The sequence below is a fragment of the Panthera pardus genome, unplaced genomic scaffold (genome assembly GCF_024362965.1).
Source record: "Panthera pardus isolate Hobbes unplaced genomic scaffold, ASM2436296v1 HiC_scaffold_27, whole genome shotgun sequence".
In the NCBI taxonomy this organism is placed as follows: domain Eukaryota; kingdom Metazoa; phylum Chordata; class Mammalia; order Carnivora; family Felidae; genus Panthera; species Panthera pardus.
Window position 1 is genome coordinate 64,905,996 of NW_026526843.1, and position 21,893 is coordinate 64,927,888.

The 21,893-nt window shown below is 39.5% G+C and overlaps 1 protein-coding gene across 6 annotated transcripts in view; it reads right to left on the reverse strand.

The window, feature by feature from the left end:
* The window catches only part of UPRT (uracil phosphoribosyltransferase homolog), a 210,015-nt gene extending 193,563 nt beyond the window's left edge, over positions 1–16,452 (reverse strand). For 3 of the 6 annotated variants that reach the window (XR_008418216.1, XR_008418217.1, XR_008418215.1), the window contains exon 1: positions 15,912–16,451. Coding sequence is in view for 3 of the 6 variants with exons in the window: in XM_053891481.1 (XP_053747456.1) it covers positions 15,912–16,288 (377 nt within the window). In the remaining 3 variants the exon portion in view is untranslated. Of the gene's footprint in view, positions 1–15,911 lie in introns of all 6 variants that reach the window. The other 3 variants (XM_053891481.1, XM_019438188.2, XM_019438187.2) reach the window with 2 other exon arrangements.
* Positions 16,453–21,893: the final 5,441 nt, after the last annotated feature.

The window sequence follows — 21,893 nt, forward strand, 5'->3', positions numbered from 1 at the left end:
GTTTTAGACCCATACTGTTCAAGACCCATACTGTGTACTTTAAATCAATTTAGAAATTAAACTTTGGCTAGAATACAGTAAGTTGATTGCATTTTTTAAAAACCACAGTAGTCTTCAATATTCACATCTAAGTCCCTAACACTGTTAACATTAGAGTTTCATAAAACAGATACATACTTGTTGTACAGCAAGTTAGACATAATCTGAGCCCCTACTTTATGTCCAATGCTGCACTAAAGTGTTTGTTAATAAAGGAGTTTTAATGTAAACCCAGGTCTTCTTCACTCTATACACTTTGTTTCAAATTATAATTCTATTCACTTGTATCAAAATCATTTTTTTAATTTTTTAAGTTTATTTACTTATTTTGAGAGAGACAGAGACAGTATGAGTGGAAGAGGGGCAGAGTGAGAGGGAGACAGAGAATCCCAAGCAGGCTCCACGCTGCCAGCACAGAGCCCAATGCCAGGCTTGAATTCCCAAAACCACAAGATCATGACCTGAGCAAAACCAAGAGTCGGACACTTAACTGACTGACCCACCCAGACACCCCTCAAAATCATTCTTTAAAAAAAGTCTCTCTTACTAGAAACAAATTTTTGAAAGACATTTTAATCGCCTTCCTTTTTAATGTTTATTTTTGAAAGAGAGAGGAAGTGAGCAGGGGAGGGGCAAAGAGAGAGGGAGATAGAGGATCTGAAGCAGGCTCTGTGCTGACAGCAGAGAGCCCAATGTGGAGTTCGAACTCAAAAACTATGAGATAATGACCTAAGTCAAAGTCAGATGTTTAACCAACTGAGCCACCCAAGCTCTATCTTCTATCTAATCATGTTCCATCTAACAACAGTCCCAAATAAAATCTAATGCAAAATTATCACACAGCAATAAACACTGACACACATTCCTGGAATATTCTAAAATAGAGCCAAATGATCAAATATCAAATATTTAAATAGTGATATCCAGATACTCTTAATTCAGAATATGGAAATCTTTTTTTTTTAATATGAAATTTATTGTCAAATTGGTTTCCATACAACACCCAGTGCTCATCCCAACAGGTGCCCTCCTCAATACCTACCACCCACCCACCTCTCCCTCCCACCCCCCATCAACCCTCAGTTTGTTCTCAGATTTTAAGTGTCTCTTATGTTTTGACTCCCTCCCTCTCTAACCTCTTTTTTTTCCCTTCCCCTCCCCCATGGTCTTCTGTTACGTTTCTCAGGATCCACATAACAGTGAAAACATATGGTATCTGTCTTTCTCTGTATGACTTATTTCACTTAGCATCACACTTTCCAGTTCTATCCACATTGCTACAAAAGGCCATATTTCATTCTTTCTCATTGCCACGTAGTATTCCATTGTGTATATAAACCACAAGTTCTTTATCCATTCATCAGTTGATGGATATTTAGGCTCTTTCCATAATTTGGCTATTGTTGAAAGTGCTGCTATAAACATTGGGGTACAAGTGCCCCTATGCATCAGCACTCCTGTATCCCTTGGGTAAATTCCTAGCAGTGCTATTGCTGGGTCATAGGGTAGATCTAGTTTTAATTTTTTGAGGAACTTCCACACTGTTTTCCAGAGAGGCTGCACCAGTGCAGAAGCTTTTTATCTTCATGAGAACCCAATAGTTCATTTTTGCTCTTAATTCCCTTGCCTTAAGGGATGTGTCAAGTAAGAAATTGCTGCGGCTGAGGTCAGAGAGTTTTTTTCCTGCTTTCTCCTCTAGGGTTTTGATGGATTCCTGTCTCACATTCAGGTTCTTTATCCATTTTGAGTTTGTTTTCATGAACGGTATAAGAAAGTGGTCTAGTTTCATTCTTCTGCATGTTGCTGTCCAGTTCTCCCAGCACCATTTGTTAAAGAGACTGTCTTTTTTCCATTGGATATTCTTTCCTGCTTTGTCAAAGATTAGTTGGCCATACTTTTTTCCATTGGATATTCTTTCCTGCTTTGTTAAAGATTAGTTGGCCATACTTTTGTGGGTCTAGTTCGGGGGTTTATATTCTATTCCATTGGTCTATGTGTCAGTTTTTGTGCCAATACCATGCTGTCTTGATGATTACAGCTTTGTAGTAGAGGCTAAAGTCTGGGATTATGATGCCTCCTGCTTTGGTCTTCTTCTTCAAAATTACTTTGGCTATTCAGGGTCTTTTGTGGTTCCATACAAATTTTAGGATTGCTTCAGAACATGGAAATCTAATTAGTGTCAAACTGAGCATTTTTTAAATTTTACAAACCCCATACAGGATTAACAATGCAGACCTAATCAGATCTGAAAATACATTTTTTGACACCCCCCCAACACGTGTCACACATACATCTGTATCAACGACATAAAAGCCAAAGGCAGCCATTTAAAAAAATTACCTTCGCAATGAAACAACAAAAGAATGAGAATCATACAGGAAGTCAAATCTTCATTTTATATTTTTAAATGTTTGTTTATTTTTGCGAGGGTGGGGGAGAGAATATGAATGGGAGAGGGGCAAAGAGAGAGAGAGGGAGAATCCCAAGCAGGTGCCATGCTCTGTGCGGAGCCCAATGCAGGGCTTCATCTCATGACCACAAGATCACAACCTGAGCCAAAATCAAGAGTCAGGTCATTTAATCAACTGAGCCACCCAGGTGCCCGTCAAATCCTCATTTTAATGTGTACTTGGTAAACCTGACTCTTCCCTACTTAAGAACTTGGAAAGCACTTTAAAATTTACACAGAGGATTCAGCAATTATGTATATTTAAAAACATGTATGTCTCATAGCAAACACAAACCAAGATAAAACTTGAATCTCACTGAACTTTATTTACTTATCATCCACAAGACAGAACTATAAGAGAGTAAAGTTTTTATAATATTGAAAAATTAAGACTTCAAGTAGAGATTGATGAGGAAAACAAAGGCAAGAGAAATGTAGATCAAATCTCCTTATAGCTTGCAGCCGTGATAGACACCTGGAACATGCAGAGTGTGACCTTCCTCAAGCAACTCATGGCTGCTTTACTTCCTTAATGTTTTTGTTTTATTAAAGACTAAAACTAACCTTATATTAACAATAACTAGCCCCTCAAGTCCTGAAAGCCTTGCTTCCAAATTTCCTAGAAACTTAATTTACCTCTATTTCCTTCCCTCCACAATCTTAAAAATATATAATCAGTCACTCCTCACAACCCCAGTGCAGCTCTTTCTGCCCACAAGTCCTTCCCCCGTGCTTTACTAAAATAACCTTTTTGTACCAAAGATGTCTCAAGAATACTTTCTTAGCCATTTGCTCAAGAACCCCAAGAGATCATCTCCCCTATTCCTTCTAGGACTTACTACTACTACTACTACTATTACTACAGGGATCCTCTAGGATGTTGGAAGATGTCCTCCCCTGGGACAATTACAACTTCAATTTCTACAGCAGAAATTGCCATTTGATGATTCTCTGCCACTTCTCTCTACTCAGAATAAACTTGACAGCCTCCACATTTTTTTAACAAAAACCATTTTAACAACCACACATACACTCACACACACTAAGTGTACAAATATTTACTTATAAAGCTTTTCTAAAAAGGTCTGAAAGTTACAACAGGTACCTAATATTATACATATATTACTCCCTTCTTTCCCACAGGTCACAATTTATTAAGAGCTTCCTTGGTGCCAAGTATTAAACACTTTTGGCTCACTATCTAATCTACTCCTCAAATAACCTTAAGAGGTAAATTTTATTACTTCCACTTTAGTGATGAAATAGTGAGGCTTATAGAAATGAAATACTTCAAGATACTTCCCAGCCTGAATCTCCCCAATTCCAAATCCCTGAGTAAAGTCATTATTTATATTTTGCTCTAATAAGGGAATGTTTTGTAAAGGTCAGTTTTTAGCTGTATTTTAATGATATTTCTCTCCCTGCAAATCAGACTGGTATGGACATACAATGCAAACAATGAAATAGAGTCTGGTAGGCAAATAAAACATCATTAAAATAGTCCTGAAGAGGGAGAAGCCACTATTATAAAGTGGCATGTAAAAAGGTTAATTGCATACAACAATATACCCTTTTCAAAACTTATGAAATCAAAACTTCAGAACCATAACTTAAAACAGTGCAATTTAAATCAAATCCCAGTAGAACTGATTTAGGTGTCATTTAAAAAACAAGGACTATTTTCAGCATTTGGGGTGGGAGAATTTAGGATTAGCATAGGGTTTACAGATTTAGCAAATAAAAATACAGGAAAAATATTTATTTCAGAAGTATATCCCATGCGATGTTTAGGATATACGAAAAAAAGTTCATTGTTTATCTGAATTCAAATTTAACTGGGGGTCCTGTATTTTACCTTGTAACCTAAGTTACAAAGAACTAAACAGACTCAAATTCAGCTCTATTATGTTTTTGTTTTTGATATTGATTGTTAGGCAACAGGTTAAAGGTAAGTCGAAGATAATAGCTTTTCTGGCAGGTTTAAACCAAAGAAATGTTTTACTTAGAGTTAAGGTTTAGTGAAAGCTCTGAAAACATAAACTCTACATCCATAGCTATTTTGTTATTATGTGATCACTAAAATAAAGAATAATTCCAAAGCCTGTCATGGTATGCAGATGTTTTGTAAATATTTTCTTCCTCCTTCCCTCAGCCTCATAACAAAAAAAAATGAGTGAAATACTTGAAGCAAAACTAATCTGATGTGAAAAGTTAAAAATATATATATTGCTTTTACTACCTGCCAGGTACAAGTCAGCAAGGCCACAGCTCTATAGCACCTTTCATTTCTTTTAATGCTTATTTATTTTTGAGAGAAAGAGAGAGACAGAGCACGAGCAGGGGAGGAGCAGAGAGAGAAGGAGAGACAGAATCTGAAGCAGGCTCCAGGCTCTGAGCTGTCAGCAAAGAGCCTGACCTGGGGCTTGAACTCACGAACTGTGAGATCATGACTGGAGCCAAAGTCTGACGCTTAACCAACTGAGACACCCAGGTGACCCTCTATAACACCTTCTTTAAAAACTATTAAATGTCAGGGGGATCCTGGGAAGATGGCGGTGTAGGAGGAGGCTGGGCTCACCGCGCATCCTGCTGATCACTTAGATTCCACCTACACCTGCCTAAATAACCCAGAAAACCGCCAGAAGACTAGCAGAATGGAGTCTCCAGAGCCAAGGGCAGACTAGAGGCCCATGGAAGAGGGTAGGAAGGGCGGAGAGGCAGTGCGCACTCCACGGACTGGCAGGAGGGAGCCGGGGCAGAGGGGCGGCCCACCCGACAAGCAGAGCCCCTGAGTCTGGCTTGCAAAAGCAGAGGGGCCAGATGGAGTGTATTCCGACAGCAAGAGGGACTTGACATCTGGAAGGTTATAAGCTAACAGCTCTGCTGGGAGAACGGGAGGGCTGGAGGACAACGGGAGGGAGAGTTGTTGAGCCCTGGACGACAGAGCTCAGCTTGGTGGCGAACGAAGGCACTCGCCAGCGCCATCTCCCTCGCCCATCCCCCAGCCAAAATCCCAAAGGGAACCAGTTCCTGCCAGGGAACTTGCTTGCACCGCGCAAACACCCAAAACTGTGCTTCTGCGGATCCATCCCTCCGGAGGGTCTGACTCCCTCCCGCTGCCGCAGGGCCCCTTCCAAAGCGGATCTCCAAAGGAAAACCGAGCTGAGCCTGACCCTCCCGCCCATGTGCACCTTGCCGATCCATCACAGCTAATACACCAGATCCCCAGCACCACAAGCCTGGCAGTGTGCAAGTAGCCCAGACGGCCCACACCACCCCACAGTGAATCCCGCACCTAGGAGAGGGGGAGAGAAGGCACACACCAGTCTGACGGTGGCCCCAGCGGTGGGCTGGCGGCAGACATCAGGTCTGACTGCGGCCCCGCCCACCAGTGCAAGTTATTCAAGACAGCACGGGGGAAGTGCCCCGCAGTCCCACACCACTCCAGAGACTATCCAAAATGAGAAAACGGAAGAATTCCCCACAGAAAAACGACCAGGAAATAACGACAGCTAACGAACTGATCAAAAATGATTTAAACAATATAACAGAAACTGAATTTAGAATAATAGTCATAAATTAATCACTGGGCTTGAGAACAGTATAAAGGACAGCAGAGAATCTCTTGCTACAGAGATCAAGGGACTAAGGAACAGGCAGGAGCAGCTAAAAAAATGCTATCAATGAACTGCAAAATAAAATGGAGACAACTACGGCTCGGGTTTAAAATGGAGAGGAGGGGCGCCTGGGTGGCTCCGTCGGTTAAGCGTCCGACTTCAGCTCACGTCATGATCTCACGGTCTGTGAGTTCGAGCCCCACGTCAGGCTCTGTGCTGACAGCTCAGAGCCTGGAGCCTGTTTCAGATTCTGTGTCTCCCTCTCTCTCTGAACCTCCCCCGTTCATGATCTGTCTCTGTCTCTGTCTCAAAAATAAATAAACGTTAAAAAAAATTTTTTTTTAAATAAATAAAACAGAGAGGAGAGAACAGGTGAACTAGAAGATAATATTATGGAAAAAGAAGAAGCTGAGAAAAAGAGAGATAAAAAAATCCAGGAGTATGAGGGGAAAATTAGAGAACTAGGTGATGCACTAAAGAGAAATAATCTACGCATAATTGGTATTCCAGAGGAGGAAGAGAGAGGTAAGGTGCTGAAGGGGTACTTGAAGAAATAATAGCTGAGAACTTCCCAGATCTGGGAAAGGAAAAAGACATTGAAATCCAAGGGACACAGAGAACTCCCTTCAGACGTAACTTGAATTGATCTTCTGCATGACATATCATAGTGAAACTGGCAAAATACAAGGATAAAGACAAAATTCTGAAAGCAGCTAGAGATACAAATGCTCTAACATATAAGGGAGACCTATAAGACTCGTGACCGATCTCTCTACTGAAACTTGGCGGGCCACAAAGGAATGCCAGGAGATCTTCAATGTGATGAACAGAAAAAATATGCAGCCGAGAATCCTTTATCCAGCAAGTCTGTCATTTAGAATAGAAGGAGAGATAAAGGTCTTCCCAAACAAACAAAAACTGAAGGAATTCGTCACCACTAAACCAGCCCTACAAGAGATCCTAAGGGGGATCCTGGGAGACGAAGTACCAGAGACATCGCTACAAGCATGAAACCTAGGGACATCACAATGACTCTAAATCCATATCTTTCTATAACAACACTGAATGTAAATGGACTAAATGCGCCAACCAAAAGACATAGGGTATCAGAATGGATAAAAAAAACAAGACCCATCTATTTGCTGTCTACAAGAGACTGATTTTAGACCTGAGGACACCTTCAGATTGAGAGTGAGGGGATGGAGAACTATTTATCATGCCACTGGAAGTCAAAAGAAAGCTGGAGTAGCCATACTTATATCAGACAAACTAGACTTTAAATTAAAGGCTGGAACAAGAGATGAAGAAGGACATTATATAATAATCACAGGGTCTATCCATCAGGAAGAGTTAACAATTATAAATATCTATGCACTGAATACAGGAGCCCCCAAATATATAAAACAATTACTCAAAACATAAGCAACCTTATTGATGAGAATGTGGTAATTGCAGGGGACTTTAACACTCCACTTACAGAAATGGATAGATCATCTAGACACACGGTCAATAAAGAAACAAGGGCCCTGAATGATACATTGGATCAGATGGACTTGACAGATATATTTACAACTCTGCATCCCAAAGCAACAGAATATACTTTCTTCTTGAGTGCACATGGAACATTCTCCAAGATAGATCACATTCTGGGTCACAAAATAGCCCTTCATAAGTATACAAGAATTGAAATCATACCATGCATACTTTCAGACCACAATGCTATGAAGCCTGAAATCAACCACAGGAAAAAGTCTGGAAAACCTCCAAAAACATGGAGGTTAAAGAACACCCTATTAAAGAATGAATGGGTCAACCAGGCAATTAGAGAAGAAATTAAGAAATATATGGAAACAAATGAAAATGAAAAGACAACAATCCAAACGCTTTGGGATGCAGCGAAGGCAGTCCTGAGAGGAAAATACATTGCAATCCAGGCCTATCTCAAGAAACAAGAAAAATCCCAAATACAAAATCTAACAGCACACCTAAAGGAAATAGAAGCAGAACAGCAAAGGCAGCCTAAACCCAGCAGAAGAAGAGAAATAATAAAGATCAGAACAGAAATAAACAATATAGAATCTAAAAAAACTGTAGAGCAGATCAACGAAACCAAGAGTTGGTTTTTTGAAAAAATAAACAAAATGGATAAACCTCTAGCCAGGCTTCTCAAAAATAAAAGGGAGATGACCCAAATAGATAAAATCATGAATGAAAATGAAATTATTACAACCAATCCCTCAGAAATACAAGCAATTATCAGGAATTTATATGAAAAATTATATGTCAACAAATTGGACAACCTGGAAGAAATTGACAAATTCGTAAACACCCACACGCTTCCAAAACTCAATCAGGAGGAAATAGAAAGCTTGAACAGACCCAGAACCAGCAAAGAAATTGAATCGGTTATCAAAAATCTCCCAACAAATAAGAGTCCAGGACCAGATGGCTTCCCGGGGGAGTTCTACCAGACGTTTAAAGCAGAGATAATACCTATCCTTCTCAAGTTATTCCAAAAAATAGAAAGAGAAGGAAAACTTCCAGAATCATTCTATGAAGCCAGAATTCCTTTGATTCCTAAACCAGACAGAGACCCAGTAAAGAAAGAGAAATACAGGCCAATATCCCTGATGAATATGGATGCAAAAATTCTCAATAAGATACTAGCAAATTGAATTCAACAGCATATAAAAGGAATTATTCACCATGCTCAAGTGGGATTCATTCCTGGGATGCAGGACTGGTTCAACATTCGCAAATCCAACAATGTGATACATCACATTAAATAAAGAAAAGATAAGAACCATATGATCCTGTCAATCGATGCAGAAAAGGCCTTTGACAAAATTCAGCAACCTTTCTTAATAAAAACCCTTGAGAAAGTCGGGATAGAAGGAATATACTTACACATCATAAAAGCCATTTATGAAAAGCCCACAGCTAACATCATCCTCAATGGGGAAAAACTGAGAGCTTTTTCCCTGAGATCAGGAACACGACAGGGATGTCCACTCTCACCGCTGTTGTTTAACATAGTGTTGGAAGCTCTAGCATCAGCAATCAGACAACAAAAGGAAATCAAAGGCATCAAAATTGGCAAAGATGAAGTTAAGCTTTCACTTTTTGCAGATGACATGATATTATACATGGAAAATCCGATAGACTCCACCAGAAGTCTGCTAGAACTGATACATGAATTCAGCAAAGTTGCAGGATACAAAATCAATGTACACAAATCACTTGCATTCTTAGACACTAATAATGAAGCAACAGAAAGACAAATAAAGAAACTGATCCCATTCACAATTGCACCAAGAAGCATAAAATACCTAGGAATAAACCTAACCAAAGATGTAAAAGATCTGTATGCTCAAAACTATAGAAAGCTTACGAAGGAAATTGAAGAAGATATAAAGAAATGGAAAAACATTGCGTGCTCATGGATTGGAAGAATAAATATTGTCAAAATGTCAATACTACCCAAAGCTACCTATACATTCAATGCAATCCCAATCAAAATTGCACAAGCATTCTTCTCGAAGCTAGAACAAGCCATCCTAAAATTCATATGGAACCACAAAAGGCCCCGAATAGCCAAAGTAATTTTGAAGAAGAAGACCAAAGCAGGAGGCATCACAATCCCAGACTTTAGCCTCTACTACAAAGCTGTCATCATCAAGACAGCATGGTATTGGCACAAAAACAGACACATAGACCAATGGAATAGAATAGAAACCCCAGAATTAGACCCACAAACGTATGGCCAACTAATCTTTGACAAAGCAGGAAAGAATATCCAATGGAAAAAAGACAGTCTCTTTAACAAATGGTGCTGGGAGAATTGGACAGCAACATGCAGAAGGTTGAAAGTAGACCACTTTCTCACACCATTCACAAAAATAAACTCAAAATGGATAAAGGACCTGAATGTGACACAGGAAACCATCAAAACCCTAGAGGAGAAAGCAAGAAAAGACCTCTCTGACCTCAGCTGTAGCAATCTCTTACTCGACACATCCCCAAAGGAAAGGGAATTAAAAGCAAAAATGAATTACTGGGACCTTATGAAGATAGAAAACTTCTGCACAGCAAAGGAAACAACCAACAAAACTAAAAGGCAACCAAAGGAATGGGAAAAGATATTTGCAAATGACATATCGGACAAAGGGCTAGTATCCAAAATTTATAAAGAGCTCACCAAACTCCACACCCGGAAAACAAATAACCCAGTGAAGAAATGGGCAGAAAACATGAATAGACACTTCTCTAAAGAAGACATCCGGATGGCCAACTGGCACATGAAAAGATGTTCAACGTCGCTCCTCATCAGGGAATACAAATCAAAACCACACTCAGATATCACCTCACGCCAGTCAGAGTGGCCAAAATGAACAAATCAAGAGACTATAGATGCTGGAGAGGATGTGGAGAAATGGGAACCCTCTTGCACTGTTGGTGGGAATGCAGACTGGTGCAGCTACTCTGGAAAACAGTGTGGAGGTTCCTCAAATAATTAAAATAGACCTACCCTATGACCCAGCAATAGCACTGCTAGGAATTTACCCAAGGGAAAGAGGAGTACTGATGCATAGGGGCACTTGTACCCCAATGTTTATAGCAGCACTCTCAACAATAGCCAAATTATGGAAAGAGCCTAAATGTCCATCAACTGATGAATGGATAAAAAATTGTGGTTTATATACACAATGGAGTACTACATGGCAATGAGAAAGAATGAAATACGGCCCTTTGTAGCAACATGGATGGAACTGGAGAGTGTTATGCTAAGTGAAATAAGCTATACAGAGAAAGACAGATACCTTATGGTTTCACTCTTATGTGGATCCTGAGGAACTTAACAGAAACCCATGGGGGAGGGGAAGGAAAAAAAAAGAGGTTAGAGTGGGAGAGAGCCAAAGCATAAGAGACTCTTAAAAACTGAGAACAAACTGAGGGTTGATGGGGGGTGGGAGGGAGGGAAGGGTGGGTGATGGGTATCGAGGAGGGCACCTTTTGGGATGAGCACTGGGTGTTGTATGGAAATCAATTTGACAATAAACTTCATAAAAAAATACTGTAAATAAAAAAAAGTGTCAATATTTACTTGCACCTCAAAGCAGAGTTTAACGTAAACATTCAAAATCAGGTAGAAACGAAGATAAATTATCATTTTCCCTTAGAACCCAGGCCTCAGTCATTCAGAAGTTTATTTTTTATAATGATTGAATATCAGTTCCCTTCTGTGTCAGGTACTGTGCCAGGCAAGATATCAATCCCTTCTGTGTCAGATACTGTGCCAAGCCAGATCTTCTTTCTGCATCCCTGGAGTACCTACCAACTAGTTGGTGAGCCATTACCAGGATATGCCAAATAAATATTGTAACAGGGGTATGTATAGTTTAAAGAGATGACTTCTCCCCTCCTGGCCTAAAGGCCAGTTAGAAAATTTACATGTAAAACCAAAACCATGTCCATGTTTTAAACAACTTGCAGGTCATAGCTTTTTCTGTGGTTAGCATTTTGGTTTTGTATAAGTTAAAGGGAAAATACCTGAGATTCCTCCAGTCTCTGGGTGACACCAGGCCAGGCTCTCTAAGGCTGGCTCTGTTTGGTGTGTGGAATCCCTAGCACAAATATCCCATATCAGAAGCCAGGCAAATCACCATGCAAGGGAGAATGGCCATTCTCCCAGGGGCAGTGGCCCAGACTGGGCACAACACCTGTGGTGTTTGTAAAGCTACAGGTGCTCAAGTTCCATTGAAGACCACCTTAAGGGTAGACACCAAAAACTTTTATTTGGGGCAAAAAAAGATTCCCCAGGCAATTCAGACACACAGCCTTGGTTAAGAACATTACATTACCTAGTCAGAGGACTAAATCACACTAGGGTGCATTCACAATAGGGCTGAACAGGATGTTCATGCATCCTGAAGTTGTCTCCACTCCAGGTGACTAAAAAAATAAAGTCACAAGGCTGATTTGGCTACTTCTTTAGTGATATTTCACAGACTAAAATAAAATTCTCTGAGAAAGCTCAATTTTCATCCAAGTTGTCTGCTGAGGCCATGGCAAAGCCCTTCTGACAAGTATAAGGAAACATTCAACAGCTCATGAAACAGCTTTACTTTAACGTTTTGGGAGACAAAAGAACAAAACTGGGAGGGGAAATGATCCTTTATACACTGCATTGCTTTAACAATGAGGTCATGAACGATGTTCAAGGGAAAAGTACATTACGCTGAGATTTTGCTGGGTTTAGTATATAAAGGAGGCAGAAAGAGGGATGTGTGGTTTAAACCACTCCAACAACAACAACAAAAACTGAAAATGAAGAACTAATTTCTCTTCTCAAGTTCACCAGTGACCCATATGTGACTGAGTAATCTACTCTTTCGATGTTTAGATTACTGCACTCTCACAGAGAGAAAAACCATTTACTTGAAATTCAATAATAAAACCAACATATTATATTGCAAATACTGCACATTAAAAAAAAAGTAAAGACACTTTAGGTCAGTCTAATGTTCTCAACCTTGCCTGCTTTATATAGTTACAACATGCAGTCCTGCTGGCTCAACCTCCACTTCTCCATGCCAAATTCAGAAAGCAATCCCTTCAATAGATAGATACTAAGGATAAGGACCAATAAAGGAATATCAAGTACTCCGATCGCCTTTATTATCAGACAGCTCCATAGTGCAAATACATGATGTCACATCAAAACAGAGAAGAGCATAAATTCTGAGGAAAACAGGATCTGATAACTGATGGCAACTTCCATAAATTAACCTAAGTAAATATAGCTTCTCTTACCACAGGCACCCTAAACTGGCCCCCTAGAGGGGATGAAACAGGTCTTATTTGTGTGAGGGGATGCCAATTTTTGTTAACAGATTTGATTAACAAAAACAAAACTAAAACACTGTCTCCAGCCTAAATTAGTTATCAAGAATTTTAGTGAGTCTTTCTACATACTATACAAATTATCTAGGATCTAAGATCTCTCAGTGTTGCTTTTGAAAATAAGAATGTGAGTTCTATGCGGAGTTAAAATTCCTTTTACTGTCTTCTGAAAGCTCAAGAAACCAGCTCTTATGAATGCAATTAGAACTATGTACAAATCGAAACACGAAGGCATGAAATGCCTTTAATGCTCACAGCCCTTCACAGTTTATAACAAGTGTTCAGATAGTATCTGGTTGTAGGCATCCCAGGAGCTCCATGAGGTATTACCAACATCCTCATTTTACAAATGGTAAAGTTGAAGCACAGAGATGCTAAACATCTTGCCTAAAATCACTTTGGATCCAGCTGTCTCTTTCCAAACTCACAAAAGAAAAAAGATTTCACTTACACTCAGGTTTACTATACAAGCCACGATATTCTGAGCAATGCAGTAAAATCAAGTATTGATACTGTCCTATATGAATTCTGACCTTCATGCCTTTTCCAACTCCTATAGCAATGGTTCCCCTTTACATTGTCATGAAGACCCCTTTGCGAAATCTAATGAAAGTTAAGGAATTCTCAGCCCATAAAAAAAGGCACATATGCAAATGTTAGTATAAGCATTATTCATAATAGCCAAAGAGTAGAAACCACCCAAACATCCATCATCTGAGGAACAGATAAATAAAATGTAGTATATCAATACAGTAGAATAACATTCAGCCAAAAAAGGAATGGTGTACTGATATAATGTGGATGAAACTTGAAAACATTATGCTAAATGAAAGAAACCAGTCACACAAAAGACCATATGTTGTATGACTCCATTTACATGAAATGTTCAGAATAGGCAACTTAACAGAGACAAAATGTGTATTAGTGGCTATCTAGATTAGCTGTTGGGTGGCTTGAGGGGAAATGAGGAGTGACTGCTCACATGTACAGGCTTCCTTAATGAAGTAATGAAAATGTTCTACAATTGATTGTGGTGATGGTTGCATAGCTATGAGCATACTTAAAAACCACTCAGTTGTACAATTTAAGTGGTGTATTATATGGTATGCAAATTATATCTCAATAAAGATATTATTTAAAAAACAACCAATAAAAATGCACATAATGAACAGTATTTCCCAGATAATTTCAGACGGTTCACCAAGACCCTGAAGCCCATCTACAAGTGCAGTGGTGTCCAAGACTCGAGGTCATTAACTCCTTATCTACAGAAACAAGAATCATCATCCTATTTTCTTTGTTCTACTGTTGAGTTTTATTTCAGCTTCCCCTACCACAACTATCAAACCTATGCCTCCGACTTTTTAAGATCACTACTTCCATCTATTAGATCACATGATACTAGTGTTCAATATTGATTCATTAAAAACAGTCAAATAGTATAGTTTCATAAATATAATTTTAAGAGCTAGAAAGAACTTTTAGTGATTGAGCATCTACCATTTGCAAGGCATGGTCAGAAAGTAATGTAAAAGATGTAAAAATGTAAAAGACACAATTTCTGCCCTCAAGGAACTTAAAATCTAATAGGTGAGACAAGATTGATACACAAATAACAATATACAAAAGAGAAGGTGAATCTTGCATTTAAAAGCCAGGAATGATCAGCAAGGAAGAATGATTAAAGGAAAGTTTCTTGGCAGAGGTGGACTTTAATGCTGGGTTTGACTTTGAAGAGTAGGTAGGATCTGAAAATGCAGAGGAGTAAAGAGAATTTCAGAGGAGAGAAGAATCAGGGATGTTTCAGAATAGTTCCTAGGAACCATAAACAGGGGACTTAATGTCAAGGTCAGGATCCTGGACTTTATTTGATAGGCTCTAAAAAGCCAAGGAAGTCTGCTGAGTAGGGCAGTTACCTAATCAAAGCTGTATATTAAGATTGTTCAGCAATGTGTGGAAGTATATGGAAGGCAGAAAAACTGAAGGCAGGGAAACAAATTGGGAGCCTATTAACAACAGTATGAAGAAAAAGTTACTATAGTCTGATTTGGAGAATGGTATCTTGACTCAGTAGCCATTTTTGAAGATCAAGGCACCCACTGAAAAATGAATGCTTTGACATGCTGTAGCTACTCATTTAAAGTACGGCCAATATAGAAACCAGCTGTAGTTAATCATGGTACATATTTCCCTTGAAAAACCCCATTTACAACATGAGTTTTGAGATCTCCTTAAGATAGCATTTTAACATTAATTTCTTGACTATCTTGGTTTGTGGGATTAGGAGGGGGCGCCAAAGATTCCTTTAGGTTCCCTTTGCTCCATTAACTATACAGGAAACATTTGAGGTTCTGTAACTTTACAAAAATCAATCCTGATAAGAGTTGAATAAGTTTCCACGGGACCAACAAAACCTAAAATCCAAGACCTTAGACAAAATGACATTATTTGCGATAGAAACCAGTAAACGGTCAGAGAACTTGTTGAGCACAACGAAATTTCCTTTGAATTGCTTTATTTATATTTGTGAGCCTGAGGTGATTTGTGGCAGAGCATAAACTTGGGTCACAACCATTTCTGGGTTATAGGCGAGTACTGGACTGATAGCATTGGCGCGTTTACCAGCCAGGAATGGTTAAGGATTAGTACTCGTTCAGAAGTGACAAAGAGGGAATCAGGGGCTTCTTAAAAGGATTCCTCCCTATTCAGAGCGCTGTTAAACCCTGGGACTAGGGAAGGCAGTAGGAGGCCCGAATCACGTGACACCCCGCCCGGTACTAATCACACACTAGTTTCCGAGGGCCAAAAACATTAACCCTTAGCCCTTTTACTTCAATCCCTGTCCCCTCCTCCCTCGCCTCGAGAGACCTTCCACTTCCCTTTCCCCTCTGATCTCGGCTCACTTGTCCCGGATGATGGTCTGCAGCTCCCGGATCTGATCATTCATCGGCAGCAGTTTAAGCTGCGTCCCGATCTGCTGGGAGAGTTCGTAGTTCCCTAGGAGGGATTCGCCGGCTGGTGCGTCACAGTTGCCAATGCCACCTTTGCTCTCTGAGTTGAGGCTGGCTGTGCTGTACGCCTGAGGGTCCCGTTCAGCGGGTTCACTAGAATGAGCTTGCCCTGTAGGGAGAGTCGGCTTGGCCTCAGAAGTGCTGTTTCCCCCGGCTTGATCTGAGATCCGACCGCCAGGTCGCAGCGGCTCGGGGCTTGGGGTAAAGACAGAATTTACTTGATGGTTTTGACCGGGAACGGAGTCCGAACCCCGTAAGTCCATGGCCATACACCAGGCCCTGGGCCGACAGCTACCGACCCCTAAGGATAAAGGAGAGCAGGGAGAAGGGGCCGATGCTCACTTGCTCCACTGTTCCCCGTGACACTTTCAAACTCCTAACCCGGGTCAGCCTTCTCACCCCTAGGCCTCCGTAGGTTCCCTTCGGCAGGCTACGTCCCTGCTCCGCCCACACAGGACGTACGGCCTGCTGAAACACTATTGGCTTTTCTCCCTGTCACTCTCCAGCGTACCCTTTGAGTCGGCAGTCGGCCTGGGTTCCCAGACCTCAGCCAGGCAGATGGGGTGAAGCTGGGGATGTTTGCTTGCAGGGTCTTCAGGAGCCCTTAGGGAATTCTGCATGCAAAACTGGGTGAGTGGGAGAGCCAGAAAAAAGTAGGGGTGGAGTAATAAAGTGATTACATATATATAAGGCCCATGATTTTAGACTGTGTGTCTTGGCAGAGAGATTATACTTCAGTAAGTGCATCTTCAGTTAGTCTCTGTAACCAAAAGGGGAAGTAAAAAAAATGCCTAGCAAGCTGCTGAAGAGCCTGCCCTCTACTAGACTGTTCTACAAACTGCAACTTCCTAAGTGTGCTTGACCAACAATGTTCCTTATCTTTATTCCTTGGGACCTACACTGTTCAGTTACCATGGGGATCCTGACAGCATTTCAGATCCACAACCACTTAGCTTCTTTTAAGTACTTGCAAAGACATTTTTTTTAATTCTTTTGAGAAAGAATGTCTAGGGCAGTACTTTTCAACACCAGTGTGTATTGGAACAATTATAATACTTGTTAAAATGCAAGTTCTCATGGCCTTTGAGATTCTGATTGAGTAGATCTGAGATGGGATCAAAGAATCTTTGTTTCTAACAAGTAACCTGGCAATTATGACTTTTTTTTTAAATGACGCTCTGTGAGAAAGAGTGATTTACCGGCTCCCTTTTTAAAGGGCTCTAACACGAAAGTCAGAAACCTGCTAATTCTGCTAAAAAATTATTGAGCAGCCTTTAACAAGTCCCTTTCCCTCTCTGGACTTGCCTTTCCCCATCTATAAGTGAGAAGCATTAGCTATTTGACCCCTAGATGTTCTTACAATTTTGACATTCTATAATTCCATTTTGCCTTCCAAAAAACCAACTCTTAAAATTCCCTGTTCCACAGAGGAACATAAGCAACACATGAGAGATGCAGAGTAACATGAGTAACAGACAACAGGAATATTCAGGCCTTTGGTGGGACTTGAGACTTGATCTGACTATTTTCAATTTTTTGTTTGTTGTTTCAGTATTGGTATTAAAGGTATTTTTCTCCCTTTTTTTCACTCCCGTTTTCTCTCCTTTGTTCCTGACCCTATAGGTCAGTACACTATTAGCTGTAATTATCGAGTTTAAATTTGATTTGATGATAAGAATTGCAGCCTAGGATTATAATCCCAGTCACTTTTGAAAGCTTGTGCATCTTTGCACCTAGCACAGAATGCAGTTCAAAGGATCTCTGGACTTCAAAGCCAAATCTGGCTACTTTACCAATGGGTACTCTAAAAGAAAACACTGCAGTACATTATTGTTTCATTATCAGTAATTTAAATGCAGTAATGAATTTAAAATGGTATTGTGAGAACTTCCAAGACCAAAACTGCACTGTAGTCATATTTGTCTAGTGTCTCATCAGGCAAATGGCTTTGTTGTCAATGCCACAGAATAGGAATTAGAACAGTACAATTGCCAGTGTGTCTTGTGTTTCACTCTTATAGGAAATACCCACATATACGCTTACTTATATTAACCAATAATCATTAGCAAATTTATGTATCTAGTTATTTAAGATGCTACTAAAAGCACAATTCACTAATAATTAATCATAACACCTAAAATTTGGTGGTTCGTAGTTTACAAAGAGCTTCTATACATTCTCTCATTTAATTTTCAAAAAAAAAAAAAAAAACTTAAGGATTACCAGTCCCCATTTATAGATAATATCTGTGTGATTCTTTTTCCTAAAGTGACTTGTCCAGGATCACATATCCAAAAAGAAGCAGAGCCATACAGAAACCCCAGTCTTTTGACTTCAAATCCAGCCTTCTTTACACACACCTGCAGAACTATGAAATCATTCATTCAGTTAACGAATACTAGTTGAGCCATTACTATATACCAGGCACGTTGCTAGGTGCTAAAACAGATACAAAAAAAATGTGTGAAGATCTTGATATTCTCCATGGTCACAGAGGTCATGGAAACCAAAGGACAATATTAAGCAGCATGGAGACCTACACCAAAGAGACTAGTAGCAGAATTGACAAGTTTGAATTTAGCTCTCTTGCTTACATTTTTATGGAGTTACAAAGCCTGATAAAGCAAAAGCTGGAAAATTTTCCTGTAGAAATTGAGATGATTATAAACTTTATTTTAGGTTTTGAGCTCTAAGTTTGATATAATCCCTGAAATTATGGGAAGCAAGAAACCAATTGCTTGTATCAATAGAACTCCTTCACATGCATTTACATAGTGCCTTTGGAAAGTACTTACATATAGGCTATCTCATTCAACATCGTGGAGTAGTTAGGCTCCGTATTATGATTCCCGTTTTACAGGTGAGAGAAAGTGAGTCCATTCTGCTGAACCTTGCTATAAGCTTAATTGTGCAAAGAGTAAGACAAGGAATTAGTGAAAAAAACCATTTGAGGATGACAGGTGGGGGAGTGGGAGAGGACCAAAATCTAAAGGATGGAAAATGTATTAAATAATACTATGCTGTGCCACCCTCATCCCCCATGAAAACCCAAATACTCTCCCACAGCTGCCTAGAATGTTGTGGGTCTGGGTCCAGCCTCATAACTTATTCCCTTGCCAGTAACTGTCCTGTTATGAAGGATCTTCCCCACTCAATGTTACGCACACCCCCTTCTCGTCTCCAGAACAGCCTGTATCTATTGATAACGCTAGGTGAGGACACAAAGACTCAGCCCTCTTGACAAAACATAGCTCAACATCATAGAGGCCATATATGAAAGACCCACAGGTAATACCATCCTTAATGGGGAAAAATTGAAAGCTTTCCCACAAAGGTCAGAAACACAATAGAGATGTCCACTCACATGACTGTTGTTCAATATACTACTAGAAGTCCTAACCTCAGCAATCAGACAGCAAAAATAACTAAAAGGCATACAAATCTTCAAGGAAGAAGTCAAAATCTTACTATCTGCAGGTGACTTTTTACTGTATATAAAAAACCCAAAAGACTCCACCAAACAATTGCTAGAACTGGTACACAAATTCAGTAAAGTTGCACTATACAAAATCAATGTACAGAAATCTGTTGCATTTCTATACACCAATATTGAAAGAGCAAAAAGAGAAATCAAGGAATTGATCCCATTTACAATTGCACTGAAACCATAAGACACCTAGGAATAAGCCTAACTAAAGAGGTAAAAGATCTGTACTCTGAAAACTATAGAATAGTAATTTAAGAAATTGAAGATGACACAAGGAAATGGAAATATATTCCATGCTTATAGATTGGAAAAACAAATACTATTAAAATGTCTATTCTACCCAAAGCAATCTACACGTTCAATGCAATCCCTATCAAAATAACACCAACATTTTTCAAAGAGCTGGAACAAACAATTCTAAAACTGTATGGAACCAGAAGAGACCCCAACTAGCCAAAGTAACATTGAAAAAGAAAACCAAAGCAGGAAGCACCACAATTCTGAACTTCAAGCTGCATTACAAAGTTGTAATCATCAAGACAGTATGGTACTGGCACAAAAGCAGACATAGATCAAAGGAATAGAAAAGAACCCAGAAATAGGCCCATAACTATATGGTCAACTAATCTTTGACAAAGCAGGAAAAATTATCCAATGGAAAAAAGTCTCTTCAGAAAATGGTGCTAGGAAAACTGGGCCACTATTTTAACATTTAAATTCAAGTTAGTTAACATATAGTGTAGTATTGGTTTCAGGAATAGAATTAAGTGATTCATCACTTACATATAGCACCAGTGCTCATCACAAATGCCCTTCTTAATTCCCATCACTCATTTAGCCCATCCCACAAACCACCTCCCCTCCAGCAACCCTTGTTTTCTTGTCCATGTTTAAGAGTCTCTTGTGGTTTGCTTCCCTCTCTGTTTTTATCTTATTTTACTTTTCCTTCCCTTCTCCTATGTGCATCTATTTTATTTCTTAAATTCCACATGTGAGTGAAATCATATGATATTTGACTTTCTCTAACTGACTTATTTCACTTAACACAATACACTCTGGTTTCATGCATGTTTTTGCAGATGGCAAGCTTTCATTCTTTTTGAACTCCAAGTAATATTCCATTCTTCTTCTTTATCCATTCATCAGTTGATGGATATTTGGGCTCTTTCCATAATTTGGCTATTATTGATAGTGCTGCTATAAACATTGTGGTGCATGTGCCCCTCAAATCATCATGTTTGTATCCTTTGGGTAAATACCTAGTAGTGCAATTGCTGGGTCTTAGGGGAGTTCTCTTTTTAATTTTTTGAGGAACCTCCATACCGTTTTCCAGAGTGGCTGCACCAGTTGGCATTCTCACCAGCAGTGCTAAACTGTTTGCCTTTCTCTGCACCCTCGCCAACATCTGTTGTTGTTGACTGAGTTGTTAATTTCAGCCATTCTGGCAGGCATGAGGTGGTATCTCATTGTGACTTTGATTTGTATTTCCCTAATGACGAGTGATTTTGAGCATCTTTTCATGTGTCTGTTAGCCATCCGGATGTCTTCTTCGGAAAGTGTCTATTCATATCTTCTATCCATTTCTCAACTGGATTATTAGTTTTTTGGGGGTTGAGTTTGATAAGTTCTTTACAGATTTTGGATACTAACCCTTTATCCAATATGTCATTTGCAAATATCAGTTGCCTTTTAGTTTTGTTGATTGTTTCCTTCACTGTACAGAACCTTTTTATCTTGATGAGGTCCCAATAGTTCATTTTTGCTTTTATTTCCCTTGCCTTCAGAAGCATGTCAAGTAAGAAAATGCTGTGGCCAAGATCAAAGAGGTTGCTTGCTGCCTGTTTTCTCCTGTGGGATTTTTTATGGTTTCATATCTCACATTTAGGTGTTTTTCCATTTTGAATTTTTTTGTGTGTTTGGTGTAAGAAAGTAGTCCAGTTTCCCAATGGACTCAACAGATACATTCAGAACATTTCATAGTAAAGCAACAGAATACACATTATTTTCTAGTGGACATGGAAGATTCTCCAGAATAAATCACATACTGGTCCTTCTGCAAAGAAAACAATCAACAAAACTAAAAGTCAACCTACAGAATGAGAGAAGATATTTGCAAGTGATATATTGGATAAAGGGTTAGTATCCAAAATCTATAATGAACTCATAAAACTTAATGCCCATAAAACAAATAATCCAGTGAAGAAATAGGCCATGGACATGAATAGACACTGCCAAAGAAGACATCCAAGTGGGTGACAGACACATGAAAAGATGCTCCACATCACTCACCATCATGGCAATACAAATCAAAATCACCATGAGATACCACCTCACACCTGTCAGAATGGCTAAAATTAAAGCTCAGGAAACAACAGATGTTGGCAAGG